General features: G+C 40.1%; 1 protein-coding gene across 3 annotated transcripts in view; it reads right to left on the bottom strand.

Annotated features, from left to right (window-relative positions):
• Positions 1-26,992, bottom strand: part of OSBPL11 (oxysterol binding protein like 11) — a 53,043-nt gene that overhangs the window by 10,749 nt on the left and 15,302 nt on the right. For 2 of the 3 annotated variants that reach the window (XM_063116645.1, XM_063116644.1), the window contains exons 3-9: positions 16,735-16,803; positions 13,817-13,992; positions 11,091-11,170; positions 9,164-9,343; positions 6,284-6,485; positions 3,282-3,427; positions 72-212 (exon numbers count right to left, since the gene is read on the bottom strand). In XM_063116645.1, the coding sequence (XP_062972715.1) occupies positions 72-212; positions 3,282-3,427; positions 6,284-6,485; positions 9,164-9,343; positions 11,091-11,170; positions 13,817-13,992; positions 16,735-16,803 (994 nt within the window). Of the gene's footprint in view, positions 1-71; positions 213-3,281; positions 3,428-6,283; positions 6,486-9,163; positions 9,344-11,090; positions 11,171-13,816; positions 13,993-16,734; positions 16,804-18,055; positions 18,151-26,992 lie in introns of those variants that run through there. The other variant, XM_063116646.1, reaches the window with a different exon arrangement.

The following is a 26,992-nucleotide window of genomic DNA, read 5'->3' as shown; positions in this document are numbered from 1 at the left end:
CAGGGTCATCCTCCAGTTTACAGAAGTACACTCTTCTCGATTTCAGAATGATTAATGTTTTAGTCACTTACTCTTGTTAAGTCCATGCCAAGTTTGAGTTGAGACAGGAGATGCAAGATAACACTACGCTGTTCTTCCACGGCTCCAAGGTCATCCTCTTTATTGTCACATGTATCCTCTAGTTCCTCATCTGGGTTTATTTCCTCTGGTTCCTAGCAAAAACAAATGACACTTCGAATAATTTATAATTCAAAAGTTATAACTGTAAACCCACTTTCTCCCAGACATGACAGCTTGATCATCCTCCCAAATCCTACAGGAGATCAATCATTTCTCAAGCAATAATTTGTCGCGAGTGATACCAAGCAAGTCACCAAGGTTTAATTGATTAACAGCCCTTATACATGTATAATCAGTAGTTTAAATTCCAAAGAGTTCAATGAGACTTCTGTGCAAGTATGTACCAGACCGTAACTTTAATCAGCTAACGCTTTTATTTTCATTAAAACCAGCACCCTAAGTAATTTGTTATGCTGTCACTTTCCAGCCTACAGAGATTCACTTGCCCCCTCCTCCCTCTGGACGTTGTGATAAAAAGTAAACTGTAAAATATGGATTTTATTTCCAGTTTCTGAACAAAGCTAGCAGATATTTAGTATTTCACCTGAGCAGTTCGGCTGGCAGTCTACTTTCCCAGAAGGAACTGCTGATTGTCCTAAGTGGGCCAAGTAACTATAAAACCATTATAGGCCAAGCACAGCAGGTGAGTTTAGTAAGACAACCCAGCTTGGCAGACTCAAAGGTCTACTAGCTCCTATGGCACACAGGGAATTATATATTCAGTATCATGTCTCACCTCTCTTATTCTGGATGTGGAAGAGGCAGGCTGAAGACAAAGGCAGACAAGACAACAAATTTCACAGAAAAGAGTCCTAACCACTTGGCGACTATGACTTTCCTAAAGAGTAATTTGCCAGTTCAGTGAAAACAAACTTCTTGCGATACTATTTTGACTGGAGAAGCAACACAGTTTGAACAGATTATTCAAACATACAATTCTGTTTCCCTCCATATTCCACAATACTTGTTTGAGATATTCATAAAGTATGTAAGTATTTATTCTTTGTCTTCATGTCCTATTGAACTATCTCTCAAACTTATATGCTGACAGACACCCTGCTCTACTAGGCCCTGAGAAACATGCAAGAACTTTCCATTTATGTTCTCTCCTCCCTCTAGAGCCTCCAATTAGCACGCTTAGATTTGCACACTTAGATGTTACTTGCACGCTTAGATTTTATTTTATCACTATATAAGACTTTGAGGAATTTCCTCCACAACTCTGACTAGCTAGTTGTCTTGGTTTGTTTATTTGTTTATTACACTTCCTGCTTGGTTGAACATACGGCCTGGCTTATCAGCTGGTGTCCAGCAGATCTAGTTGGCCAGCAAGTTCGAGCTTCGCCACACTAGTTCTCCCCATAACACACAATAGTCTGAACTTTGCAGTCTGAAATCTCGTAAGGCTGTAGTCAAAGAGTAAATGCCCATGATCTTGCAACAGAGTGGCAAACTACCCTCTGCTCAATGCTGACTAATGCTGGTACTTGTTGTTTTTATGTATGTTTGCAGTTTTATTACCATATCAGTTTTTATATGACTTTTACTACTGTAAATCACCTCAGGATAGCTGCTGTTGCGGAAAGCGGCTTAGTGATATTGGCAGGGAGCAAGGGCAGCAGAGCCAATGGTGATGAAACCAACTATGGCTGAAAAGCCTGATGCTGGACTAGTTTCACTTTAAGTATTCTATGGTGCAATCCTATGCAGATGTGGACAAAAAAATGTCCTACAATTCCCAGCATTTTCCAGCTTAGCATGGCTGGCTGGGGAATACTGAGAGTTGTAGGACATTTTTTTTTGGTCTAAACTTGCATAGTTTCATCTTACTGAAACAGTTCTCCTATTTATTTGTCTACTTCCTTGCATTTGTATTCCTTCCTATTCCGTCAAGCTCTCTGTTCATGGCACACTATATTCTGGTCCTAGGCTGTATTCTCCCCTGTTATTATCAATGTTCATCAGTCAGGAATGCTTGGGTGTGGAGTAGCCCTGCTTCACCGAAAGAGGGGTTGGGCATCAGGTCTCTGCAAGTACAATTCAGCAACTTTTTCAGGTAGCAATAAAGCTGTCAAATGCTGTGAGCAACAGGGTGTAGTGGGGAGAGACCATTTCCTAGCAAATAGCATGGTAGTAACGAGTAAGAAGCAAAGAAAAGCTATAAATACCAATCATCAGAATGGAAACAGCAAGCAGCAGGGGGGTGGGGGGAGAGGGAGAGGGAAAGCCTCTCCCCTTGCATTATCTCTTCCGGTTGCTAACAGCTGATGAGTTTTCAACAAGTTCATTAACACTCCTTACCCCCATTATTCCACTGCCACATATTTACACACAATTTCCTGTTTGGAACAATCTGATTCAAGAAGAAACTACCTTGAAATTCCAGAATTAATTTTCAAATTGAAACATACACACACATAACTTTAATCAAGCTGGTAAGCAGTCTCTAAATTCTCATTTTTAGCAAGAGGAAGATTTTTTTTTTGACAACCCTCCCGTTATAATTTTTCGTTCAAAAGAGGGCTCCTGAAAATCATGCCTATGTCAGAAATGGTTATGACAAAAAAACAAATCTATACCAATTTCTCTATTTATAAACTTTATAATTTGGGCTTCCCAAGCTTTTAAAAATACCCTTTCAAATATATATATTTATATTAAAAATCTAGTTTTGCAATAGAATCTCCCACCATGTCACAGCTTTAATAGTCTAACATGCTGTTAAGTTTTAAGAATGCTTTCTATATCTAGATTAAGTGAATCAAACTCTTGCTAAAAAATATCCAAATTCCCTCTTATTTTCTCCTGACAGATTTTGCTTTGTACCTGGAAGGTTTTTCACTGTTTAACCTGATTATTACTTTATAGCCGTACTTAACTGTGCTGAAAAATTAATTCATTTAAACATTACTTTTATTCATGCTCAATTTTCCATGCTTCCTCCTACACTTGTTAATGATCAAAGAAAATCTGCTACAAGGTAGAAAATGTTACCTACAATGGTACTGTGTTATTTCTTCTGTACTGAAGTCAAACACAGACACTATGCTTTTTTTTAATGATTCAATACTAGTTGCCTCTGAGATGGCAGAGAAGTTCCTTAAATAAAGCGAAGGAAAATCAAAACAAAACACAGAGTTGGGACTTTCATGTTACCTTACCCTGGTTAGCTGACTGGAATCCGAAATGGACTGGTCCTCCATGACAGATGATGGCTTGTTTTCATCTGCTGAGAAATTCTGATCTGCTCCATTTTTGAAGTGGTTTGGCAGGGAGAGCTTTGGTTCCAACCAACTGATAGTTGTTCCTGAAGCAAAAGAGTGTTTACGCTGAAACTTGCTCATATTGTAAGTGTTTAGTTTCTTTTAAAAAAAGGTCGTTGTCATTAGACAGCTTTACCCTCCCCCCTCCTCCTAAAAAAAAAGATTAAAAGCAACTGAACTCGCTCAGCCACAACAAAAAAAGGTAGGAGCAGGAGAACACCACCTCCTCTGAACATTAGAATGAGGCCTGTGATTGGGCATTGACGACACACACAACTTGCTTTGGAGGAGAAGGAGATAGTGTTATGAAAGGTGTAATCAGACACCAGATAAAGAACCCAATAAGACCGGATTGTTACATAATCCCTTCGGACATGTTGCTGCATCAACATTCTAGCAATACCACTAAGGAAAAACAATTGCAAACTGAAATTGACTTCTAGGAAGTAAGGCTAGAACTAAAGAATGTATTTTCTGCCACTGCTTTTGGGTTTTTTGTGTGTGTGGGGGGGGGAGGAATCCACACCTCTGCGCAGCTGAAGCAGCGGTGTGCTCTGTTAAATAAATAACAGTTGCTTGAAAATAAAAGCTGCAGCGTTAGGAAAACTGTCACCCATTTGTTTAATGATTCTGGTGTCTCCAATTACCCCCTAGCTACTCTATCGGAATGGATACAATTCCTCATCAATAATGAAAATGTTCCATTCTGTTCTCAAAGGCAAGTGTGTGTAGACTCTAATAAAGCCCTATTAAAAGAAACACATACATAAACTTGAATAAAGGAATCGTTATGCTGGGACATAAACATTACTGATAACTTGGCATCTTCTGCCTGCTGTGTTGGATTCTGAGCTTAGTATTAGGCCATGCACAGACCTTGGGGAGTAACAGCAGATATCTAGACTGACTGAACATACCTCATTGCTAAAATGCAGACTGATTGCAGCAAAGCGTCCAAAGTACTGAAGACATTTAAATGTTTCTTCCCCCCTCTCCCCCCGACCCCATTATGCATATAAATCATTGCTCTGTTTTATTAAACGTATATACCGCCCAACTTGCAAATGCCCTTGGGATGGTACAGTCACAAAACAAAACACCAAAACAATAAATACAATAAAAATATCAAAATATTAAAAATTTAAAAATGTCAAAAATATGGAAGAGCCAGCAGTAAAATTAATAATCAGAGCAACAGATTAAAAATTGAATGCAAACTGGAAGAAGAGTTTCTTAACCCAGCATCTAAATGAATACAATGAAGATGCCAGACAGATCACCCTGGAAGAAGCATTCTATGGATAGAAGAGCTGCTACAGAAAAGGCCCTTTCCATGGTAGCCACCCATGGTACCAGAGTAGAACATCCCAAGATTATCTTGGGAATCAAGCAGTCACATATGGGAGAAGACACTCCTTTTCAGTTTTCAAATCAAGTATAGAAGAGTTATTGAAGGTTTTCTGCTCTAGTCTCAATAAGGAGAAGAACATATGGTCAGTACTTAGTGCTACCAACTTCTGATGCATAAGGAGATCTTTAAAAGTCTGCTTTATAATTCAGCTTTGAATATAGAAAGACTTGAAAAATGCTTCATTCACCACCAAAGAATGTAATGCAGAACCTCAGTTGTAAGCTCCATCCACACAGTGACCTGGTTTGCATGATTGGGGGTGGTGGTTAATAAGCCATGGTGGCTTGTTAACCACCATGCACAGACCAGGAGGGGGTTAATATAACTATCCTTGGCAGCGTGGCTTGTTGTGTCATGCAAACACGGCCAGGGTAGCTTCTTGCCGTGATTAATAAAGGGGTCAAAATGCATGGGCTGTTGCAGCGTTCTTGGGTGGCTTTTTAACCATGATCACACAACATGACAAGCTGTGCTGCCAGGGACATAGTATGTCCTCATTTGGTATTTAGGCAGTCCATAGTATCTTCAACACATGTCAGCATATCCACATGACTAATTGACTAATTAATCAAAATTCTCACACATTTCTCAGACTCAGTTATGCAAATGAGTCATGAATACTTGTCTTTACGATTTTGCAGTGTACCTCACTCCCAACCCCATCACACAAGCCTACCAGAAATAGAAATGCCACCTTAAGTCATTAAAACCTAGTGAAATATGCTGGTTTGTCTCCTTCATGCTTGGCAGTCTAATTCCATTGGAGCAAACCAACACAAAAAGAATCCGTTTTATATAAAGTTGCTTATTAGGTAATGAACAGCTTTCCATGAACATCAGGAGTCTAACATATCACAGTTATTCAAAACATGCTTCCTACAAACAGTGTTTTCCATATGCAATCCAATGTCTTCAACTTGCTACAATTCTTCATTTATTTCAAAATCTTGATTCAACCCTAATGCAATATTTTCTCATCCATTCATAGTGCTTTTACATGGATGTTAGTTTCTCATATGATCTGACATCCTTCTGAAACAAGAACAGCTGGCTAAACCTAGCATAATCTTAAACGCAGGGTAATTTCTATAAAGGAGCTTGCATTACGAAGAACGGCATACCTGAGACTATTAATAGTTGCACAGTATAGTATCCTATTGTGCCTGTGCACTCATGGGACTCATTGCTTATGCAATGGGGCTTTGGTGTTTCTAAAAAAAAAAACCAAAACAAGTGGAAATGCTCATTTCCAAGATGGGACAGGTCAATGGAACTGCCTCCTATGTTTTGTCTCATTTCAGGGCTTATTTTAAGAGGAGCCAAAGACCCAATGCATAAGCAGTGTGTTCTTCTGCGAGTGCAACAGAACTAGAGGAGGATGAGCGGCCCTGTTGGACACTACCCTTAGAATCATCAATGAAAATAAAATACATGGCTTTGATTCTATTCCTGTATTAAATTAAAACAAAACAGAGCAATCATAACTCACCAGTAGATAAGGATCCCTTCTGTTGTGATGCATGCTGTAGCTGGAGAATGTGAAAACAGTCATTTAAGCAATTCATTGTTGCCATGGAGGTTGCCTTGAGCATCAACAGGTCTTGGTCCAAAGAAGAAAGATGACCAGAGGCAGGAAGGCATTCTATGCTTCTTATCAAGTCTCTCTGCTGTCCCTCAGCTTGAGACATCTTCTACAGACAAACAAGACATAAAAGACTGAGATTTTAGCTGAACCCTCAATTACCTAAAACTCATTATCAGTCAAATTCATGTGTGCCAATGTAACCAATAATCAACAAGAAAGAGCATTCCTTGTTGATTATCTAAACTTGTGATAATCTTAACCCCTCAAGCACCCAAACTAAACAAAAGGTTTAATGAAAATGGATTAATTATTACATTACAGCATGCATGACTCAAGTCATTTGGGTGGCAGATTCTGCTTTCAGTAAGCTATATTTTGTAGCTTTGAGACTACACAGGTCAGCAGGCACGGGAGCTCTTCGAAACAACTTGTTCCTTAGCAATCACCAGTGAACAGCACTTGTATACTACAATGTAATAGGAAGGAACTGCTCATCCGAGTCTATAGGAAAGGAAAGGCGAGCTGAATATTGTTCAATGTGTGATGGCAGTTCCAGAAAGGTGCCAAATCATCCATTCAGAAGAGTAATAATCTTAGCAAAATAAAATTCTTCTTTTCTTTCCCCACCCCTTTTTATATGGTACATCAATTATTTTCTAGGGCTACACTTAATGCAACACGGAACTGATCTTGCTGGCAAAGAAATCTGGGGACATGTAGAAAACCCCTCAGCTTATGTTCAACCCACCATATTTATGAAGAAAAACTTTATAATTGGGGGAGCGGGTGGGGGAGAATCAGAACTGAAATCCAAAAAAAAAAAAAAAATATTCCAACTTTCTACCTTCGAAAGGTGGCCATCAGTCTAAATCAATTTCAGATTTGCAAGCTCTTTTCCTCCCTCCTTTGTTTTCTCTCCCATTCAAACTCTCAACTCCCTTTCAGCCCTAACTGAAGGGTTACATCTGCACCAAACGGAGTACTAACCATAGTTCGCTCAAAGCCAGTGTTTGGAACCTGCTCTTAACCATCCTTTCAAATTATGGTTAGTCTTCAATGGGATGCAGATATAATGCTAACTATAGCTGGTGCTGTAAAACTATGCTGGGGGGGGGGGGGCATAATTTGAGAAGAATGAGGAGGAGCCTGTGAGCCCAAGGAGGAAGAGGAGAAGGGAGAGGGAGACTGTCTGGGGCACACCTTATCTCTTAAGAAGAAATCAGGAAACATTATGCCTGCACTCAGTCTTAGCATTACACATTGTTCACTAAGAGCTAAAATGAAAAAGGATTACTGCCTGAAGGATGCTAGAACTCTTGCAAACCCAAGCTGTACACACCAGGTTCCTATGTAAACTGTATGTTTTACTTTACAGCTATCTCACAGTAGCCTTAACAGTTGATGTACAAGGACTGAGGTAAGCACTATAAATGCTCTTCCATAGCCTGCCCTAATTACTGAATGAGTCACTCAAGGTATACTGCAAAGCGACACCTATCTAGCGTAAGTCAATACTACAAGATGTAAAAAAGATTCAGGTCATCTGAGGGTTGGTCTACACAGTTTTGTCATGTTCCTGAAGCAAGTCAGATTTCCCCCCCCCCCCCCCAATGATAAAAAGAAATCCTTAATAATAGGCTTTGGAGAAGGAAAGGAAGAAAGGTACACTGTGACATCTTCCTTTCTTCCAATACTACGATAGATCAAAATCATTGCAAACAGTAAGATATTAACACAGGGAAAGAGAATGGCACAATTAAAAACTAAATAAAAAATTGTTGCTACTTTTCAAGGGTTTATCTACCCAAAAGTTTAGACAAAGGTGGAAAAAATATTGAAGGAGTTACTAGTATAATACTACTCCAGTGGTTTGTTACTGACTTTCTACCCATGAGGGCAGGCAGGGAGGGAACGACCTGATTCACATGATCACTGCAGCTTAAGCCATGATGGGTGGGGTGGGTGGGTTGTGCCGGTGGCCATTTTGAATATTCAAGCTACAATGGGCAGACACAGTGGCTTATTGTGCCAGACAAACCCAGCGAATGTGGGTTGGTGGTGTGGTTAACAAACCCCTCACAACCCATATTCTAGCCTGCCTGCCACAGTGCTCACCCACCATGTTTCAAATATTCAAAATGCCTGCCAGCACGCACCACAACCCACTGTGGTTTAAATAAATAAGCAAGCCACAGTGGGCTGCAGTGATCATGTAAGCCAGCCTACTGAGGAGGAAGCCTATGAGCCCAGTGGCCATTGTTAATCTTTTCATGGGTAGAAATTTAAGGGCAAAGTAACTTCTAAATAAGCCCTAAATGCTGTTAATATTGTAGAAGTTGATAATTTACTATTAGGCAAGTCATATACAAGACATTGCTCTCAATTCCTCAACATCTATGTATACCACAAGAAAGTAACATCACTGGGAAGCACATATACTACTTTCAAGCTGCAATCCCAGCATGCAACTAGAGTGATAACCTACACACTATATAACCCAAAACAAGAGGCAATATTGTTATGTTTGTAGCTCTAGGAAGTTTCTTTGTTCTGTGTAGTAAATTTTCTTAGCTACATCAAATCAGATTAAATAGAAAAGCCTGGAACCACCACAGAATGCTAAGGAGTGGGTAAGCGTGGGTGCCTTTAATTATTTAGAAGCTTTCACTATGGGTTCCCACAGAAATGATTGCATTGATTTTCAGATGGTACAGGGGCTTCCAAAACTTCCAAAGGCAAACCAGTCTTCCAAGCAGAGTAGCAAAAGTTTTGATTTATACTAACCTCTCGTACATCAATTAAATGATCTGGTTGAAGAATGGGAATTCTTTTCCCTGTTGGCAACCTGTGATGGCCAACATTAAAAAAGGAGGCTGCATTTTGGCTGGGCCTTCTCTGCACACCAGGAGAACCACTTCCTTGAGATGCAAGAGAGAAGCTGCGGGATTTCAGAGGAGGATTGTTCTGGTGAAGGAACATACATATTAGGAAATACTTGAGAATTAATTCTTAAGTCTCCACCCTGCTAACCTACACATGGTATTAAGAATGTAGTTATAGTATTAGAATATGCAATCAAGGATTGAGAAAAACCTGAGCATTAGCTAAGTTATAAATATACTCAGGCCTTGACTAAACACTAAATATTTTTCAGACCCCACCATTGGCATCCATCAGAGCTGCTCCCTAACTTTCATTGTATAAAACAGAACGCACACTCTTCTCTACTTTGTTTACCTTCATTGCAGTGAAACTTGGCTGGCTCCAGAATAGCTCCACTGACAATGATGGGGTTTAGAGCACACCCAAGAAAGTTTCCAAAGATCAAACTTAAAAAAATACTACAGAGCCTTAGTATTTTTTCAATTATTTTGGAAACGTTTAGTAGCAGGTTGCAACCTGTATTTTCCTCTGAAGGCTGGCTAATGCTTGTTTGCAAGTAATTGAAACAGAATGCAGTGAGCCACTTTTTCCAGTTATGAAATCCGATCTACTAGCCATGCTGCAGTGATATGGTTTAGGAAAGATGGGCATGCTGACGTTGAGCATTACCTTATACTGCCGCCCTGCTTACGCCATTGACATAGTGCTAGCAGAAGCAACCTCCAGCACTCCATCAAGAGCGGAAGCTGGCGTGTGATGTCACCAGGCTCTGTTTAACCCTTCCTTCGCTGCCACCACCCTTTTCTTTATCTTCTAAAAGAATGAGGGAATAACAGACTTTTGTGTGTGAGTGTGCCTGTGTATTGTCCACCTGAAGTAACGCATATGACTGAGCGGACGTGGTTGTTAAACATAATAAGAATAAAGTTTAGTCATATAGAAAAATACTTTAAAAGACACTTTAAGATTATTCTACTTTATCCACATACACCTCCCTCCCTCAACCTCCCATGGAATACTAACCACCTCCAAATCCTATAACCCCACTTTCTTAATACTATCCTTAAGCAAGCCTCTACTAAACCTCACCCACTCCTACTGTCACTAACTCGATAACCCTGATTGACTAACTCTAACTGCCAAACCCCTTAACTGTCTCTCACTCCCCCTCTTCTCTTGCCATTCAAATCAACCAACCAATCAGGCGACACCATTCACATTACTCACCATTCTAACTCCCCCCTCCCACTTACCATTTCCTGTAAATAAAAGAATTGGCCACAGCAAATCCAAACCTGAACCAAACACTTATATATACACACATAGAAACAATAACATAAATTATCATTTTGCCACATGGCACAATGGCAGGGCCCCCCAGAGGAATATGGGGGCCTGGGGCAATGGAATTTGAGTGGGGGGCAGGGCTGTCACATGCTCATACATACACAAAATGCTTGTTGGGACCTGGGGCAAATGCCCCCTTTGTACAGCTAGATGTACAGCCAGCATTAAATGTATGAGGAGATTTATTGGCTCTGCCCACTCCACTGTTAATGACTGTGCTCTGGAAGCAAGTGGGGCGGGGCTGGGTGTTGGTGTTGGCCAATAGAAGTGACATGCATTACAAATCTAATTCATCTGCTTTTTCATATCTATGAGTACACAGATTCATGGCCTGATCCCATACATTACCCAACTTGGTGCCCTCCAGATGTTTTGAACTGCAACCCCCAGGCTTCCTGACCACTGGGAGCTGCAGTCCAACCACATCTGGAGGGCCATACATTCCTCATCCTTGACTTACAGTATGTGTTTCAGACAATACCTTTCCAATTGCTTCAGTATGGTGTTGGGTACATATCTGAAGCCTGCTCACCCAATGCTGCCGCTCCTTGGCATCAGTAGCTGGATTAAAAAGAAAAGAAAGCAAAGACAATTCACAGGTAGGCAAGGCAAACGTACAAGTATTGATTTCAAGTGACTTCCAGCAAAGCAGAAGAAGGTGTGCAAAATTGGAATGGACTCAAACTATGACAACTCTGTTTTTGGATACCTGGATCTTGTCCTTAGGTATATCACAACTCTACCCTTATTGTAATGATTCTGTCATCTACAGAGCACTGATTATCTGTGGTATGCTTTTAGGTGGTGCCAGAGCCCACAATGGAAAAAGAAGGAACAATGACAGTTCTTTCTTTAGCACAGCAACAAATACTGAATGAAAACACAACATCTTCTGCACTCGAAGCTGAATTGAATAAAGGAGTGAAAAAAATGGGTGCTATGCAGCTTAAGGCCTTATACATGAGTCTTTTCAGAAATTACATAGGGTAAAGTTCTTCATACTGCTCCTCTACACACATATGCATGTACACACATTTTAAAATATCCATTATTTTGAATATCTTCATTTGCATCCATATTTTTTAAAGGCCAAAGGACCTAGGTAAGAAAACCAGAGACATCTCCACGGGGTGTAAAATAGCCAGGGCTGTACAAGTTCATATCCATGAGAAGGGAATGGGGCGGGGGGAGTGTATGTTTAATGTGCAAATCTTGCTTCTTAGGTGGCTCCAGTAATGAAAGATGTGGCAGAATGAGTGAAAATGACTGAGCAACTTAGCTTTACTCTTAATAAAGGAAAGGTTTCTGATGCCAAGGGAGGTGGTTTGGGACAATGAGGATTCAATATTTGCCTCCTGGGGACAGAAGGCAACCTTCCATTTGCTGAAGGTTTCTGATCCAGCAGAGCATTTCCCCTGTTGGAAGGAAGCAGCAGCAATTTTTGTTGATTCCTCCCCTTTTTTGCAGCTCCCTATGTCTCCCTTCCCCCAATTGCTCCAGACTCTCGAAAATAGTGGGTGAAGTGGCGCTAGAGCCTGCAGGTGGAGAAGGACGTCAGCAGAAGTCACATCCCCCAGTTTCCACAAAGGGGAGCGTTCTAAGGGAATCTCTGTTAAGGGGTTGCTACCTTTGACAAAATGAAAAGCTGACTCCAATCCAGTGGCTGAGTAGCATATATCTCAATATATAATGATTTATTTGTCCAAACAAAAGTACCAACTATAAAAAGAAAGCTAATCTCTCTTTAATAAGGTACTAGATTTCACATGATGAAACCAAGAAGTGGCGCATCTATCAACAACCATCTAAGGATTAAGCCTGAGATGAAGACTGCAACAAAAATAGACTGCAAGCGAGTGACCTGGTGTAGGCATCTCTTAGGTATCTATCTTAGTTCATTTCTACTTTCCACCAGCAGATCAACCTCTTTTGTCATAGAATCATAGAATAGCAGAGTTGGAAGGGGCCTACAAGGCCATCTAGTTCAACCCCCTGCTCAATGCAGGAATCCACCCTAAAGCCTTCTTCTCCCAAAATGGAGAGAGAGAGAGAGAGAGAGAGAGAGAGAGAGAGAGAGAGAGAGAGAACACACACTTGCTTAGGAAAGGCCAAGCTATATCTCTGTATGCTCTGGCATTAAATTCATGTGAATAAAGCTGGAAAAAATGAGGCCAAGTAGTATGTATGTATGTATGTATGTAGATATCAGCGCTATAATTAAGTCTCAGAGAATGAGACATTTTTAAGCAATATAAAATCACACTGTATTTCTATGCAGATCAGGAAAATAGATGATCACACATGCGCACACATGGACAGAACAGCCTTAATGAGAAAAACCTAAAACTATCCCCTTTAGCCTCTTGTGCTACACAATCTCCTGCACCTTGACAGGTAGGCAAACCTCAACCCTCCCAACCTTTTTTGCCATTCAGATTGGTCCAGAACAAATGTGAATATCCTAAGCTCTACCATAAATTATAAGATTGATTCAGTGGAGCAATGTAGTAGTAATGGAGCAGTGTAGTAATCTTACTATCTGATTACTACAAGATTCTCACAGGAAAGTGTTTTAGTCAAAATAAACTTTCCAATCTCAATTCTGTTTCTGAAAGAAATTACTCCTTGGAGAACCTATAGAAATAAGACTTTAGGAAGACTTTTTTAAAAAAATTAATGAGTGCTTGACTACAATTTTCCTATGAATATACTCTGAGCAAACCAAAGTCTGCATTTCCACAGAAAGCTTTCTTACTGTTCTATGAACTGTACCATTTGCCCAACCCCCTGTATTAGTCAACCCAGTAAAAAGGTCAAGACTTATCCTTTCTCAGTAATGACATTTTTCTGCTATGTGTTTTGGGAAAGACCTTCTGAATTTCATAGTGCCTTCAAAGGCCAGGACAATGAAAAGGCATCACTCTCTCCAAATTGCATAAGTAACTGTATATGTTGATAACTATCAAGCTGGAATGACTAATATAATCTCTTTCAATAGTTGTTGAAAATGTCCATTCTATTTGTTTATGGAAGTGCTATATAATTTCAGCACTCTAATTTGCAAAATGCATCTTGCCCAAATTCAGACAAAACAAGCTAAAGTTGAGACAAAGTTAGCTACGTAATCAAAGAGAGGCAAAGAAGAGACAAGATTGCCCCCTGGTGGGAAAACAACATACTGCCGGCCAGGAATGAAGGAAGTCCTACCTCTCAGCTTATATTGCTCTCCACTAGCGGCATTCACCGTAAAAGTATGAGAATCTTCATCACTAGGGGATATCACAGCTCCAGCCAGTTGTAAGGTACCTCTTGGCTTCTGATTTCTGGACTGTTCATTCACAAAATACTCCAAGAGGCCAGCTTCATTGTTTAAGACAAAATACCTGTAGTTGTGAGGAAAATGTAATTTCAAACATCACCAAGCTTTTGCAAGCTTCTAACCAAAATACCCAAATAATATGGCTTGGATCCAGACTTCGCTCCTGCCAGTGTAAAGTGATGGGTGGCAAGGTTACTTCTGCCCATTCCCTCCTCCCCCTGCAGCCCCTTGCACCCTCTGGAACCCTGCTCTGGAGGGCTGGATGTCCCTCCAGGTTTAGTGGAGAGGAAATCAGCAGAAGTTGCCTCCTGCCCTTCTGCCAGCCAGATTGCTCTCTTTCATTTTTACATTAAAGTCTGAATTCAACCCTCTCTGTTTAGCAGGCTGAAGATGCAATAATTTTTCCTCACTATATTTTGCATAAAGTTCCAACAATCATCGTCAAATTAAATTGTGGAGCTGTGTTCTGGCTTAAAACTAAATTTAGACAAAAGTTTAAACATTTGACTCTTAAAAGATGGGCACACTTACAGAAGTGTTTGGAATGCACAGGACTGGCTTGTGGCAAATAATGGAACCAGTTCCAGCTTATGAGTTTTAATTAGCATTGCAATTCCTGTCAGATGACTGTTCAAATATTCCACGAAGCCAAGAACAGTCCTTGCCTGCCATGCAGATAAGTCAGCCAGCTCACAGCAGAGCCAGGATTTCTTCCTGTGAGTTCAATGACTGTTCTCTCCCTCAGGCACTGGGTGCACTGCCACCCAAGGGGGCAAGCTAATGCACAGGAAACCCAAACTGAACAATCTCTGGACAGGCAAGGAAGCTTTCCTGTCACAAAGAAATTGTGCATATGCTCAGGAGCACTTTGTCCTTTGTTGAGAGCCCTTTCTTCTCTTAGAATAGAACTCTGTACAGAGGCACTCACCAATAAGGTGCCAGAATTATAGTAAACAAAAACTTGACAATCCTACGTAGCTCACAAGAACTCAGAAGCCAGCAATACTATCTTGGCTTCTCTTTCTGACTGAAGAAGTCAAGCTTTTAAGTGACCAAACAACAAGAAACTTTAATATGCAGAAGTAGCCACCTTTCCAAAAGTACTGTTCCTCCCCCATCCCCCTAATTCGAGCTAGCTTCCAGAAACCAATAAGGTTGAGATGTATTTTACATTTTAGCATGATTTCATTTCTTACTTCATTAATTACCGAACCACATGATGTGGGTGATCCATGATCAGATCTGTCCTTACATTTTCTCCCCTACAGACCTAATAACAGATACAGAGAGGGGCAATTTAGACTAGGACAATGGGGTACAGAGAAGGGTTAAACATCTTCCCCCTAGCACTGATCTTCTGATCAAATTCAAAGTCCCATGAATGTTTTAAAATAATAATGTTTAAAAGTTGGGAAATCCAAACATGGATCTCCCACATCATGTGTGGTTTGGTCCCAAAGAAATGTATTTATTTCTAGGTACTGTTTCTGTATCAATTATGGCTACCCTGAAAATACACAATAAAGTATTTTAAAACATGTTAAATTGTCCTAGATGTTCAGGGCTGGGCAAATAAAGCGCCACTTATAAAGTAAACTAACTTTTGTGGTACTATTGTAGCTCATGCACACAATCAAATATTACCGGTGCTAAGGAAATATCACTGTTTCCATTAATTTTTTTAAAAAAAAAACACAGTAATTTTGCAACTGCACTATCAGCAGTAGTGCCACTAAAAGCAGAGCAGTTATCACTCTATTTAGAACCAATTCTTTACTGGACAATAAAGATGCAGTCAACAATGAAGATGCGATAGTTGGAAAATATTTATAAATATGTGTGGTATGCTGTTCTCTAAGGCTCAGCAAACACAATCCAATATTCTTAAAGCATTGAGAGAGAAAGGGCAGGTGAAATGGCTAACTTCAAAGAAAACAAGAGGCGTTTCTGTTTAAGTGTATACTTCAAAGAGCCTATTAAACTAGATAGAAGGCATCCCTGAGTCTCTTGTCAAACCTGTATATCACTGAGCTTTTGAGGTAGGGAGAAAGACTCTCTCTCTCTCTCTCTCTCTCTCTCTCTCTCTCTCTCTCTCTCTCTCTGTGTGTGTGTGTGTGTGTGTGTAAGCAGCAGCTAAACTGGGCTTTTTCCAAGGCCCTTGTGAAAAATAAACATTTCAAGCTTTGTTTTCAAATTCTCCAAAATATTCATTCACCAAAGGTAGCTGCTGTAGTGATACACTAAGGCTGCAATCCTATACATACTTAACTAGGAGTAAGCTCCACTGACAACATTGCTACTTACTTCTGAGTAGACAAGTATAGGATTGCACTATAAATACACTCCAAGACATGCCTCAGAATATGAGCTGCAATCTTTTACAGAGACACAGTTTATCCTCTTGTGTAAACACAATAATGTATGAAATATGCAATATTAAGATTGAAATCAAAACATGCCTCATATCTGCACTTTGCTTCCAATACTAACTGTCTGTGATGTGTTTTTCCAAGTGTGTTTCATAGCTGTGTTTTCCTCTGCTCTATCCCTTGAAAGGTAAAATACATAAAAACCTGCTTGTTAAGTTAAACATTTACATCACATGAAATCAAGGCCTGTAAGAGATTATCTACAACACTTCTGCCCTGACCTGTAGTTTGCTTATCTATTTCTAAAATTGAACATAAACAATTCATCTCCCTTGTATTTCTAGCATTCTAAGACAACTATCTACTTGATGATTAAAACAACTTCATTTCATCAAGTTTAATCAGGAAATAGTGAAATGTTAAGAAATCAGACTTACCGGTACTGCCAGCCTGTGACAAGGTTTGTATATTTCATTAAATAGCCAGAAATATTTTCCATGTGATCACTGTGACAAAGGTAAGAACAAAGCCCATCAGTGAAAGGCAAATAATGGCAGTGAAAGCATTTCACATAGATGCTCTGCAATTTCATATTTGCAGCCTAAATCGTACTTCAGTAATTTTATTTTTAGAAGCTGACTTTACACTCAGCACAAATGTCAAATGACTCTTAAACACAGATCGCTGCAAGGGCTCTCTCTCTCTCTCTCTCCCCGTTTGTCTTTGCAGCGCTGATTCAGAATAGAGACGCTTTAAATACATCTACTAGACTGCAGATTAAGGGGAGCCATTTCCAACATTACTGACGCAGAAACCACTTTGAAGCGGCAAGAAAATCACTGGGCAGCTCTTGAGTCATTTATAAAGCTTCAATATGAAGATTAAATTACTCAATACAATTAAGATTTCCAATTTCCCCTAAGGTTTACTTTTGGGCTCTTGGACAAGTTTTCACTATGAAAACTGCTCTTAACTAAGATTTAAATAATAGATTTAAGCAGAATGGAGTTAAGAAAATCAATCACTGGACACGAATAATTAAGGAAAAGATTTTCATTTCCAAACACACAAGTGTACTTGCAACCAATAAGTAGGCATTATATATTAAGACCCTCACTGAAAGTTGATATTTGGCTCAACAGTCTGAAAGAAAACTCCAAATCAATGGCCCACTTTATATCTTGACTTCATAAGTCGCAATATGAACAAGCCTTTTGCCTGCTTAAACAAGCCTTTCGCTTGCATATGCTTCCCCTTCATGATGTGAGCAATCAAACTAGGAACCCTCTCATTAACCATTCTTTCCTGTTTCATCTTAACCAAGAAACAATAGTTATCAGTTTTGTAACAAGCCAAGATATTAAACCAACCTCAAACTATGGTTTCATAGCTTAACTTGTTCTGAAACTACTAACCGTAGTTTCTCAGTTCAGTCAAAACAGGAAACCACGGTTATTTAGTGGCTTCCTGATTTGATTATTCATATCAGAAAGCTACGTATGCTTGAAAAGTGCATGCTCATATCTTGATTTATTAAGCTGATCACCCAAAAAGTGGCCATTGTGTCCACATGCAGTCTCAATACCCATATTAAGAGAAGAAAATAGATCTTTAATATATCCACCCAGTTTGTTGCTACTTAGCACAGCTGATTTTGAAAGGTGTGCTCAACACTTTGGGTGGTTTAAGAAGCCAGCTCACCACCACTGATGGTGCATACAGAACTCTGACGTGAAGTGCAATCCTATGCAAACTTACTCAGAAAGCCAGTGTGGTGCAGTGGTTAGAGTGCTGGATTGGGACTTCGGGGGCCCAGGCTCTAATCCCCCCTTGGCCATAAAGCTCACTGGGTGACTTTGGGCCAGTCACTGACTCTCAGCCTCACCTACCTCACAGGGTTGTTGTTGTGAGGATAAAATGGAAAGGAGGCAGACTTCGTCAGCCATCTAGGGTTCCTTACAAGAGGAAAAATGGTGGGATATAAATGTAACAATAAATGTAATAATAATGAAAAACACACGTCCTACTAATTCCACTGGGACTCACTCCCAGGTAAGTGTGCATAGGATTGCAGCCAAACTGTTTGTATGTGTTGGGCAGACCCTAATTTGTAATTCCTTGGATGCTAAATGTGTTCAAATAAAATTGGTTTTTGTAAAAAAAGAAAAGGAAAAAAAAAAGAGAGAGAGAGTAACAATTGGAACCACACATGTACAATACATACGGGACTTGATGCCTACTCCATAAGGAAAACAACTGAAGGGAGTTTATATGCCAATTCCATTTTAGCTGTGCTCTCAGATATGGCTAAACCACCAAGAGAGCTTCGGCTATGGGGCGGTATATAAATGTAAATCATCATCATCATCATCCTCACTACCCAACTTGCATATGAGCATTGCAGTTCACATAAGTCAAAGGATTTTGACATCAAGCCACTCGTTACCACTATGAAAGAACACCTCAAGAATTAATAAAAGAATGACAGTGCTCCATACAATGAGGTGTTGCAACACAACTGGGTTGATGCTACCAGGTGATGCAATGGAACTGCCATGAAAAATGGTGAGAAATCTGAAAGGATTTAAGGCACACACAATGCAATTCTGCCCCACAGATCAAACCGAATCGTACCTCACCCTTCATAATAATATCAGGACAGTTTTAAACATTCAGAGGAGACATAAAACCAAATTCCAAAATCAATTTATAGAACAAGCAGTTAAAAGTTATAGCTCTACACAAGATCAAGGACTTGTCTAAAGGGAATTCTGTTTTCTATACATTTTACAAGGCTAGAATCTGTGAACCTGCATAGGGAGGATATTCCAAAGGACTGTAACCGTTGCTGAAAAGGCCTTATCCCTGGTCCGTGTTACTTCGCAGAGGGCTAGCAACCCAAGCAGAGCCTCCACTAAAGGAGATGCCATTAGATCCCACAATTGGCCCAGACAAGTTGGCCCTTGCAACTCTGAAATAATATCTCCAGCTCTACTTAAAGTATATTAAATGGTAAAATGGAAGATCTCCTATCCAAGCAATTCTGTTCTGTGGCCACTTAGAGAAGAGCATTACTCTACACCTAAACACCAGGAAGAAAATGCTTTGAAGTCACTATAAAGACCAATAAATAGCCAGACCCCACGCTGGTAAAGGCACCCAGATACTCTACAAGCACTATCTTAATCAAGCAAGTCAGTGTTGCTGGAGCTTTGCCTATTTGGTGTGCAAAATACAGAACCTGCCGCAGATGCATTGCTTAACAGAAGCCTTTTATTAAATATGACCTATTTTTCGCTTAGAAGCCTACATCAAGATGCTGTCATTTAGAACTGCATACACAGGGTATGTGAATAATTGAAAAAGCATAACGGAACTAGGAACAGTATTCATCTTAAGTCCAACACACAGAAAGTCACCTAGAAGTGGAGAAACCCGCCAACATTTCCCCAAGTAATGGATATCACAGAATCCAGTGCTATTACTTTCTCCCAACAAATCATCATGGAGCTACCTTGTCACAATTTATAACAGTATGCCTGAACCTTACAATGAAGACAATTATCCCATCTCAGCTTCCTCCATCCCAACACAATGCTCCTTTCTGTGTAACAGGTCCTTTGGCTGGCAGGCATAACACATAATAACATGTTCTGCTTGGTGGCAGCACCATCAAAGGGCGGGTGCTTCAGAAGCAAACTCAGGTCAAAAGAACAGATGAGGAAAATGTGAAGATCACACTGTAAAGAAGAATGGCAGTGGGACTCAAACTTAGACATACATGTCATAAACGCAGATGTTAAGAGTATTCAAATCTTCCTCTTATAAAATAATTGTTGCGGAAAAAAGTGGAGTATCTAGAAGGGAGAGCAAGATGGATCAGCACTGACTCTCTTTTTTTACTTTACTACATAATAATACTGGAATGAGAATGAGAATGGCCTATATCGAACTATGCAAGTAGCATAAAACATAATCTGAAAGCTGTATTTTAAAGTTTCTGTGGTTAAGGAAACTGCTGGGGCTGAAATCCACAAGCTCTGGCTCAAAGGTTAACCTTCTTAGAGAAAACAGCCCCCCCCCCCCTCATACTGCTATCTGGCCTCGGAAACTGTTTTTGAATTTGTTATTGCATTCATTAGTAGCATACGAATCAGTGGAGGACTCTCATAGATTGCTGAGGTTCATTTACTCTGTACAGCACCATGTACATTGATGGTGCTATATAAATAAATAATAATAATAATAATAATAATAATTTATAATTTTGCTCCTGATGAAGATTTTGCAGGAAGTTTTAGTGACTTGTCAGCTGAACCTTCACAACGGCGTTTCAACTTCAGTGAATTTTGTGGACTGCTAAAGTTGTGAATTTGGTAGACTACTAAATTTGTTATTTAGTAGGAATAAAATTGACTAATTACATGTGAACATTTTGTTACTTTATATTACAATTATTCTTGTCCATTGGGCAATGTATATTACAAAAATATATCGTTTCTTTGTCTCTGTTGCTCTTCACCATGTGCATTCCTGCCTGCATTGCAGTACAGCCAAACGTATTTCTCTACCACTCACTAAAGCTGACTTCCTCAGTCCGTTGTCCTTCGACTACAACTCCCATCAGCCTAGGATAGTATGGCCAATAGTCAGAGGTGATGGGAGTTATAGTGTAAAACATCTAGTTAGGGAAGGCTATGCCAAAGAGTGTCCCTTTCCCCCCCCCAAAAAAAAATCAACAGGTGGGGGGAGATTTCCAGCTATCAAGAAACATCAGGGACTTTTGATTAAAAAAAATTAACCATCTGTGCATTGCTCAGTGCCCAATCACCAAGAGAGTGCAAATCATAACAGTTGCTCTCTCTCAACAATCAGTGCAAAGGAAATAGACCACATTATCTTTTGGCTTGCTCTAGCAACTGATATTCAGAGGTATTAACAAACACATTATTTTTACCAATGCTATGTGTTAATTTATTGTAATGCACTTCAGCAAATTAAGCAAGAGCACTTCATGTGGAAAGAAAATTTATTTGTTATGGAAGTCATCCACGGAAATGTTGGTTCCAAGTTTTAATATTCAAGGCAAGAAACACCATCCTGTTTGAGGATCACAATACAAACGAAACTGCGTGGAGACTATCACTACGTGCTACTGCTCAAGGGCATGTCTTAGCTAATGATCTACTATCTGAAGAAAGTCATTTATGTTCAGCAACTACAGGACAAAAGCACAGTTTAAAAGTTAATACACTGCTGCCTTACTGAAATGTTGAGACACAAAGCAACTTCTGTTTAGGTTTAATAGTGAACTTCGTCCTCCAAATACAAAATCTAAGGGTGAATTTACACAGCAAATGTGTAGTCCCAAAAATACATTTGCCAAGGAAATGTAAATACAGAGATATAGAGGTACTTCCGCACACACCGATTCTCATCCTTTTCCCCTTAACCTGACAAAGGGGGTGCAACTGAAGGTTACAGGGAAGCGTAGCACAAAAGCTGCAAGAAGGATTACATCAGCCTAAAACAGAAGGTTTCAGAACAGGTTGCAAGGGAAAAAATCCTCAAAGCTGGAAAGCTATCTTTGCAGGTAACAAACAAAAATAAAAGATAGTTGGGTTTCCTTCAGGTCCAGGGGAAGGAGCGGAGCATGGTCCACTGGCCCAGCCTGTGCTTGTCTTAGCAGAAGTCAAATTGTTCGTGGAACAAACAGTTGTTTTGCTCCACTAAGAACATAAGAAGAGCCCTGCTGGATCAGACCGAGGGTCCATCTAGTCCAGCACTCTGTTCACACAGTGGCCAGCCAGCCATCAGCCAAGGACCAACAAGGCAGGACATGATGCAACAGCACCCTCCCGCCCATGTTCCCTAGCAACTGGTGCACACACTGATACCCCAACTCTAAGGGAAAAAAGATCAGCACAAGGGCTATGGCATTATTCTTCCAGTATCGCTGGACAGAAGAGGGGGAGGGCTGACAACTCTGTCATTTCTCCCGAGAGGCACAGACTTCCATGCCTCCCTTGGCAACCGTCCATACCTCACATTTTGAAACCCATTGATCTAATGCAATGGACCTTACAAAACAGCTCTGTTCTAAAACAGTACAACTTATTTATATCACAAGCAGGAAATGCAATATCAAACCGCTGCAAAGCGCCATTACGAAATATTGAACCCACAACACCACGAGTTTGCAGTGAAACTACAGATTTATGACAGCTTGCATTGCTAAACTCTGCTGCCTAGTCTGCATCAAAAGCAAAACACACACAGTAGAATTCTCTCTGAAATGAAAGCGCCAAATGGGGAACGATGCTGCTTCCTCAATGCTGCAAAGTCCAGGGCAAACAAACAACCCACAATCAATTTGCAATTCTGCAACAAATCAATTACATGACTGTCTGATGTGCACTGTTTAGTGAGTAGCTCTTCTGTCAGTCTCTCTGAGCCTACATTTCAAGGTTCTTTATAGAAAAATCATAGAAAACAGAGCTAACAACCCAGCAAATAGAAGATCAAAATCAATTTCTTCTCAGCTAGAAGCAAGACATACTTTCAAATGGAACATGGTAAACCTTAGAGCTCAAGCTCTGCTTCTAGCACCATATGCATGTAAAACAAACAAACCTTAACTCCATGGTGGAAGATGAGAAGCATGTGTCATACCCATATATGGTTAAGAACCTTGCATGCATCTGTTTGCTCCTGCACAACAAATTGGCCCACTTGACATCATCATCATCTATTTATTTCTTACCCGCCTTTCCCTCTGGATCGAGGCGGGGAACAAAAACAACTTGATATCTAAGAACTATTTTTAATGCTGGACTTAGCAGTATGAAGTGTCTATTCTAAGTGACACAGGACAACTTCAAATGCCCGTATGAAGCAGCAGTCCCAAGACTTGATCTGAACTAGAGCTCTCTTGCAGAATCTGTTTTGCATTCAGAACTGAGTCCTGAAATATACAGCCAGACAGCCAGAAACATACGATTGCCAGCTCATGGAAAGAAGCATCTCAGCCCCTGCCAGAGCTTCCAACTGCAATGGCTACTTCATGTATGATAATATGGTGGCAAATGCACATTTGTCACTATGCGTAGGAACAGCAGTTAACATTCAGTTTCAGCTTTCAGGTGCACATATTACATTTGTGTGTGTACAAACCACTACAACCTTTTGTATGCTTACTTGGGGAGTATCACCAATGAACCTAGTTCTAAGTAAATATGGATAGGATTTCATTGGCAATGTGAGAAGCAGCCCTTTCACCTACTTGAAGCTGTTTGTATTCTGTAGTAATTTTTTTTAAAGTGTAAAAAGAAAACACCTTGCACTAGGAAAACAAAGGTCACATTCAGAATATATATATATATATATATATATATATATATATATATATATATTAAATGCAATCCTTACAAAGATTCTGGCTGCAGCCTTCTACACCATAAATCATGTCAGCTACTGATGAAATTAAACTGTAGTTACTAATTCAGACATTATGATAATGTTCTAAGAGGCTTGCTGTTAGCTTCTCGGGTCCTAGAAGTTCTCCTTTTTCAAGACTTCACAGTTTGTCAACAATATTTTCCAGGTACATGGCTGTCAAGAGTCAACAAGCCATTCTAATGAAACTCTGTTGAAGCCTTTAACACATGGACTTCCTGTTTTCCACTCAGAGCAATGGAGCTAGGAAGAATTTGATTCTAGCAGCAAGCAGTATCTGGGCCTCAGGATATGGACAAGGCATTTAGAGGGGTGCAGCCTAACATTTGACCCTAGCCCTTCATGGCTACTAACTGCAAACAGAAAGGGATGGATAGCTGGATCCAGGAGATTAGTGGGCGCGGGGGTGGGTGGGAGGAGAGGTTTCCCAATCATCTTAAAAAAGACATTCCTGAAAGCTGCTCCGAAGAGAACCCTGCCTGGACCTGAAGAGTTGTCACTATCATTGACCAATAGCTAACGTCCCTTCTTTGGTCAAGGTACTTCAGCAGTTGATGGCTTCACAACTCCAGGTGCTTTTAGATGAGACTTGCTTAGCTGGCTTCAATCTGGTTTCAGGGCTGGTTTTGATACAGAGACTGCCTTAGTCACCCTGATATTTATTTTATTTATTTATTTATTTATTAAAGCATTTATATCCTGCCCTTTTATCACTGGGATCTCAGGGAGCCATACAGATAAAATCAAAACAATATAAACATAATTTACATAGCTAAAATGTAATAAATCGTTCACAAATTAAAACTGGTAGAAATTTTTTAAGAGCAATAAAACAATTAAAATTAATTAAAACTATGTGTAACCATGGAGAATTGAGCCCTTGAAGCCATGTTTTAACTTGGCGCCGAAATGAAACCAGTGTTGGTGCCAGTCAGACCTCCAAGGGGAGGGTATTCCACAAGCAGGGTACTACAATAGAGAAAGCCCTCTCCCACATTCCACCATAATGTATGTCTCGCTTTGATGGGACGTGGAGGAGGGCTCCTCTAACAGATTTCAAATCTCAGGCAGGCATATATAGGAGGAAATGCTCCCTCAGGTCCCTCAGGTCCCCTCAGGTCCCAAGCCGTTTAGGACTTTGAATGTCATTGCCAACACCTTGAATTCCGATTTCATTCCACTGTCAAGAGGACTGCCCGCCCTTTGCTGCCACACCTAGGCTGATACCTCACTCTGAGGACTCCTCAGAGCAAAACAGCAGGGTAGATGCTCCAGAGAACTCCACTGGCTGCTCTCCTACTGCAGCAAATTCTGTTGCAGGAAATTGGCCACAACAGCTCTCATGAGCAGTGATATAATGCCTCAGTCTGAGGACTCCTCAGAGTGAGGCACTGGGCATACACTGCAGGCTCTCTGGGTAGCCCCACTAGCTGCTTTCCTGCTGCAGTAAATGCCCAAATGCTTTGCTCTAAGGGATCCTTCCTCAAGATAGGCCTGAAGACCATCTGTGACACCGGGCCACAATGCCTCATCAAAATGCCTTGTTCGGAGGAAGGAGCCATCGGAGCGAGGCATTGGGAAGGGCAGAAAGACAGTGGCGCCTCATGGTTGCAGCAGGACAGGGGACAGAGAGGACAGTAGCAGGATGTCCCTGCACCCACCTGCTGTTGGGTAGGCAGTTCAGTTATTTCTTTCTTCCAGGAGCAGAGACCATTTATTTATTTATTTATTTATTTATTACATTTTTATGCCGCCCAATAGCCGAAGCTCTCTGGGCGGTTCACAAAAATTAAAATCATGAAGAGCATAAAAACAACCAACAATCTAAAAACACAAATACAAAATACAATATAAAAAGCACAACCAGGATAAAACCACACAGCAAAAATTGATAGATGTTAAAATATGGAATTAAAACAGCAAGTTTAAATTTAAGTTAAATAAGGTGTTAAAATACTAAGAAAATAAAAAGGTCTTCAGCTGGTGATGGAAGGAGTACAGTGTATCATAGCACCGAGGGACTGAGTCTGCCTTACTAGTCACTTCTGAGACTCAGATTGCAATCTGAGGCACACTTACTTGGAGGAAGTTGCAATGAACTCAATGGAACATTTTTATTTCTACATGTATAAGATCTGACTCTAAATTTCACATATTTTAAACTAGTCAGCCTCAGCCTCTTGTTTCATGGAAGTAGCAGCTCCACATACATATTCCTGAGTGCACAGTGGAGGAGAGGACATCAGGGATTATTTATTTCTGGAATAAATGTTTAGAGTCACCAGGTAAGCATGTCAGTACCATGCTGTTCTCTCTATGTAGGCAGACTCTGACAGATGAATAAACAGCATTGAGCAATCGCTTCTCAGGCCTCTCTGACGAGATCCCAATGTGACAGATCTCATCTCACAGTTCACATTCTCAAGCCCCAAATGTCATCATAGCAATTCCCAGAAGGAGTGTTGCAATTATCAGGGGAACTTCCTATGCAGGTGTGCATTATTTATTATTTACATGCACATTATGCTTTACAGATTGTTCTTGTTATTTTGGAAACAGGTCATCAGTTTCATTGCTGCTCAAGTGCAGCCTTAAAAGAAAATATATCCAATATTGTAAAGCACACAATTAAATTTATTATTAAAGTTTATACCCTGCTAAACCAAAAGGTTCTTGCAGCAGCTTATATAATACAACAAGCCTCTGTGTTTCTTTGGAGGCTAGGAGTGATATAAAGATGTATATTCTCAGAGGCAAGAAAGGAAGAGAGGTTGTTTACTGGTTTGGAATTGCAAGGATGAACCAAACAACACATAAAAACTGAGCAGAGGATTTAATGGAAGAGACAGACAAAAGATAATTTAAAGAATATGGAAGCACACAAGGCAGCATGGGAAAGGAATGGAAAACTCACATTAAAAAAAACTTGATCCCAATACATTAAAGTATTATATTACAGCTCTTTAAAATGAATGCTGGTTTATTCTTCTGTATCTAACATCCAGAACAGGCTTATTTTGGAAAAGCTAGTTAAAATGCAAATATTCATTACAGATGCACCGCTGTAAAACATCTCAAAGGAAATCTACTCTCTAAGACAGCAGGGGCATAGAAACCTGATTTTCAGGCAGTGTTATCTAAAGTATGGCACCTAAAAATCATTACAGAAGCATTTCAGCCAATAAATCCACAGGATAGAAACCTCGCAAAAAGAGGGAGGGAGTATCCCACTGATTGGCA

Source organism: Elgaria multicarinata, chromosome 2 (genome assembly GCF_023053635.1).
Source record: "Elgaria multicarinata webbii isolate HBS135686 ecotype San Diego chromosome 2, rElgMul1.1.pri, whole genome shotgun sequence".
Taxonomy (NCBI): domain Eukaryota; kingdom Metazoa; phylum Chordata; class Lepidosauria; order Squamata; family Anguidae; genus Elgaria; species Elgaria multicarinata.
The sequence above is the reverse complement of the archived record's forward strand: the minus strand, read 5'-3'. Positions and strand labels throughout refer to the sequence as shown.